The 4,260-nt window shown below is 45.0% G+C and overlaps 1 protein-coding gene across 1 annotated transcript in view; it reads left to right on the top strand.

The window, feature by feature from the left end:
• The first annotated feature begins 245 nt into the window (after positions 1-245).
• The window catches only part of LOC109471669 (C-type lectin 1-like), a 10,352-nt gene continuing 6,337 nt past the window's right edge, over positions 246-4,260 (top strand). The window contains exons 1-2 of the mRNA XM_019771005.1: positions 246-330; positions 1,881-2,273. Of these exons, the coding sequence (XP_019626564.1) occupies positions 246-330; positions 1,881-2,273 (478 nt within the window). The remainder of the gene's footprint in view (positions 331-1,880; positions 2,274-4,260) is intronic.

The following is a 4,260-nucleotide window of genomic DNA, read 5'->3' as shown; positions in this document are numbered from 1 at the left end:
CCTGCATTTTGAGGGGCATTTTGCTGCTCAACTAAGCTTCTCTTTTGGTGTAAAATTACACATTCAATGGTTTACTTTGGTATTTTATAGGGGGCGTGGGCCGTCATATGCATGTCCGCGGTCAAGATCGAACACACAAGCTTCACTTTTACTTTATACCTACAGAATAATAGGGAACCGCATCGCCCAGTGCCACTCACCATATGCACGTTGAATCTGTGATATCCGACACAAACATTGACAGGATGGCAGTCTGGGAAGCCCTGGTGCGCTGTGAGCGCCGCTGGCTGTGGGTCTTTGTCCTCGTCTGCCTCACACCAACTTTAACAGGTGAGTTGTTTGGTTTAGTTGGGGATATATTATCTTGAAGTCATCATGTTTTTTATTGACTAATGTAAGGCATGAGCCTTTTGTTATTTCTTGTTATTTCATTTGGTGTTGATAATTTATGTTAGGGGCGTTCAGGTGTTCTATGCAGAAATGTCCTACCGGACGTGGGCGTGGTTACGAAGGCCAGTATAAGTAGATACATTGACAAAGCTGAAAGCAAAAGCTTAAGAATAGTTTATGAAAGGTTTCCAATAACTAAAAGCCAAAGAATGGGTGAAAATTTTATGATTAGTTTACAGAAAGAGCTTTGGCAAAATTACCACAATAATAATGCATGAGGGACACTTCTATATTTGCATTTCATGGGTACCCCATGTAGAAATGCCCCCCCCCCTAGCTACGGGATTGCTATACTTTGAATATTTATTGTAAGAAATCATTGATACATAACGTCGGCGAGGTCACCGATGGATCACAATTATGATATGAAGTTCGGTGGGGGGGGGGCATTTCTGCATGGCCGGTACCTCTATGCAGACCCCCCCCCCGCTACGGAAGAAAAATGTTATTCTTTGAGTATTTATTATAATGATAATGAATTTATTAGCAAAAAGCAGACTTACATGGTTGAGTCTGAAGTATTATACTCATTTACATTGAAAAAAAACAGCTATCAATAAAGGTTTAAAACATGAATCATGTTCAGAACTTTTTTTAAATACGATGAATCACATGTAATCGGAAAATAATGTTGGATCTTCTTAACGTAGCTCGAGAATGTAGCTTTTGATGTCATAAATATACTACAAGATGAACAGATAATTCCAGAAAGCACAGGAGTTACTTTTACATATATGCATTTCTATACATGCAATTGAGTATGGTCTACAGGAAGCCATATTCGTCTAAACTGAAGTAGTTATAGCAGTTTGTGTTGGGAGGAAACATTTTTACATTTGTATACGTCGGAAAAGACCACATTTCTGGTCAAACATTATCGTGATCAATCAGTGACTATACCGACGTTGTGTCCAAAAGGTTTATCACTTTAGATATATGACGTAGATGTTATTCCGTGAAGAGGGCACTTCTGCAAAGGGTACCCTGCAGTACTGCCCCATGCAGAAGCCCCTACCCCACCGAACTTAGTAGATAAGTCAACATTTTGGTCAAAACTATGATAATTTATCGGAGACAATGCCGATGATATGTCCAAAAAATTATTACTTTAGCCATATATGCGATCTTTCGTTATTCCGTGAAGGGAACAATTTGCATAAGGTATTATGCAGATCCCCCCTACAGAAGTGTCCCCACACAGAACTTGGCGGAAAAGTCTACATTTCTATTATTTTATTTATTTGAAATTGCAACATGGCAATACAATGTTGCCGCCAGGCAGCTGATAGCTGATATTGCGACATCATCGACATAGGGTTTCCCGAATGTAGGACGATTTTGCCAATACTTCATTCCACCTAGTTCTAGAATTCTGCTTGATAATTTCAAAATGATTATGAATGGGTAAATGTTTTTCTGTTTTACTGCAGGGTGTCCTGATAACTACTCGTACCTCGCACACACTTACCGGTGTTACCGAGCCTACGGTATACTGAATACCTACGACGAGGCTGTGGCTACGTGTCTCGCTGACGGCGGCAGTTTAGCCATGCCTCGCGACAACACAACCAATAACTTCCTTGTCGCTTTGAAAAATAACGTCAGCACTAGCAGTAAATTCCGGTTCGGGCTGCACCGTTGGAATGAAACGTGGAAGTACGTAGATGGCGGAGAGTTAGGGAATTTCACCGACTGGGCCGAAAATGAGCCCAACGATATAAATGAACGGTGTGCTGAGTACCTTCCCGTATTTTGGTACGGATCCAAATGGAACGACGGGTACTGTTCAACACAGAGACGTTTCCTCTGCGAAGCTGAGCCAGGTAGGTCACGGAATGGTGGGATGGGGGGGGGGGGGGGGACGCATTGTGTTTTTATGTGATGCTCGTATGTTGGGGTTACGGAAAAGGCTTGGCTGTCTACCTGGCCTATCCACATAGGATGACTATCACATCATGCTTCTCAGACACCCCATTTATATCTTCACAAATACTACGACACTTATGCACCTTCACCCTCAAGCAAATTACATGTATGAAAGTTACACCGTTTACATTGGATGTGGTAATTTTTATATTTCAGTTCACCATAGGTAAAATGGACCAGCACAAAACACTTCCATACAGATTCTTTTTCTATAACCTTCGAAGTCCAAAGTGGAATTTAGAATGTCCCTCTACTCAATGGACTCATCCATCGGCCACATGTTATGTCCAAATTTTAGACCAAATGACCCGAAATTTGTGGTTCCCAACATTGCAAAATAGAACTTGGCAACTTACCAACACAACAGCCTTAAAGTGGACAGAAATATAGGTCTTGTATTCAGCTTTGTTTTGAACAGTTGCCTATCCATACTGCGCAATCATTGGATCATCCTTCATTAGTTATGGGGCAGTGCCGAAGTCGCGCGGCGTGGCCAGTCCTCTGGATGTCAAGAAGTATTAGGCTCTGTTCCAAAACCCGGGTGGGGGGTGGGTATTTAAGTATCATCTTTCAAATTTGCTTCTCTACACCCATTCCCTCAACACCACCCTACCCAAGGACCGGCCGACACCACGCTCCCCGGCGGTGCGGATGGATCCAATGAAGAATGGCAGTGTGCTCCGTCTACTACCTCCTTTTATGGGATTGATTATAACGTCATTTCGGATTTAACCAATGAGAGCGTCAGCTTTGTTTTGAACAGTTGCCTATCCATACTGCGCAATCATTGGATCATCCTTCATTAGTTATGGGGCAGTGCCTTCGTCGCGCCAGCCTACCCTGTCTTCCCTGCATCTTCATCAGCGTCCTCGACACCGAATCCTCTTCCTGTCTTAAAAATCCCAAAACTCCCCTTTCTCATCCACTTCTCATACCCTCTCTCATCCAAACTTCCCTTTCTCATCCACTTCTCATACCCTCTCTCATCCAAACTCCCTTTCTCATCCACTTCTCATACCCTCTCTCATCCAAACTCCCCTTTCTCATCCACTTCTCATACCCTCTCTCATCCAAACTCCCCTTTCTCGTCCACTTCTCATATCCTCCCTCATCCATTTCTCCTCCATTCCTTATCCTTTCCTGCGTTCCTTACGCAAAGCTCCGCTTCGATTCCAACCTCTCGAAAGCCCACAGATACGACCGAGCCGTGTCGATTCTAGGCCGATGGTACTCCGACTTGGATGGGGAGGGGTCCTTCCTATTGTGGACTCTGTGTCTTGTCTTTGTGCAAGCTGCACTGGCAATTAGTCACTAACTCTCCAGTCCAAGTGGACCCGCATTACCATTTTCTACCCTTTTCACACCTTAAGGTACATGTAGTCGGCAACTTGCTGGTCGAAGGACCCTCCTAACCTAACATTGACTTCTTGTCGGGCAACGTCCCTTCATTCCTCGGTGCCCTAGCACAATGTCGACAGAGTCGTTTCTTCTGCCAAACAGGGGTGAAGATTGCCCTGGACACGCGCCCACTTCGTGGCTCCCCAGTCGGCTCACCCCACAAAGGTGATCCTCTCGCTCTGTACCACCCAATACAAGGCTTGTCAGCCTTCCTTTGGGGATTTCTGCCCTGTGAGCCCCACAACGACCTCTAATCTCCTGCCTTTCAGTTGAACGTTGACGGTACTTGATCCGCCGGGTTTCCCAGTCCCGCGAGCCGTCGCCTTGTCAACCATTATCTTCTTTCCCCCTTTCTTATTAACAACTTGTATCGGTTCACCACACCAGTGACACTCCGACAAGCATGCCCGGTAGCGGCCATCGGGTGTCTGCACCTGCTGGTGCCAACCGACACCCTATGCGCGCCCCGGAAGCCCGTGCAGGCGC

This window comes from Branchiostoma belcheri, unplaced genomic scaffold, assembly GCF_001625305.1.
Source record: "Branchiostoma belcheri isolate BF01 breed outbred unplaced genomic scaffold, Haploidv18h27 scaffold253, whole genome shotgun sequence".
Taxonomy (NCBI): Eukaryota; Metazoa; Chordata; class Leptocardii; order Amphioxiformes; family Branchiostomatidae; genus Branchiostoma; species Branchiostoma belcheri.
Note: the sequence above shows the minus strand (reverse complement) of the source record. Positions and strands in the feature narration are given on the sequence as shown.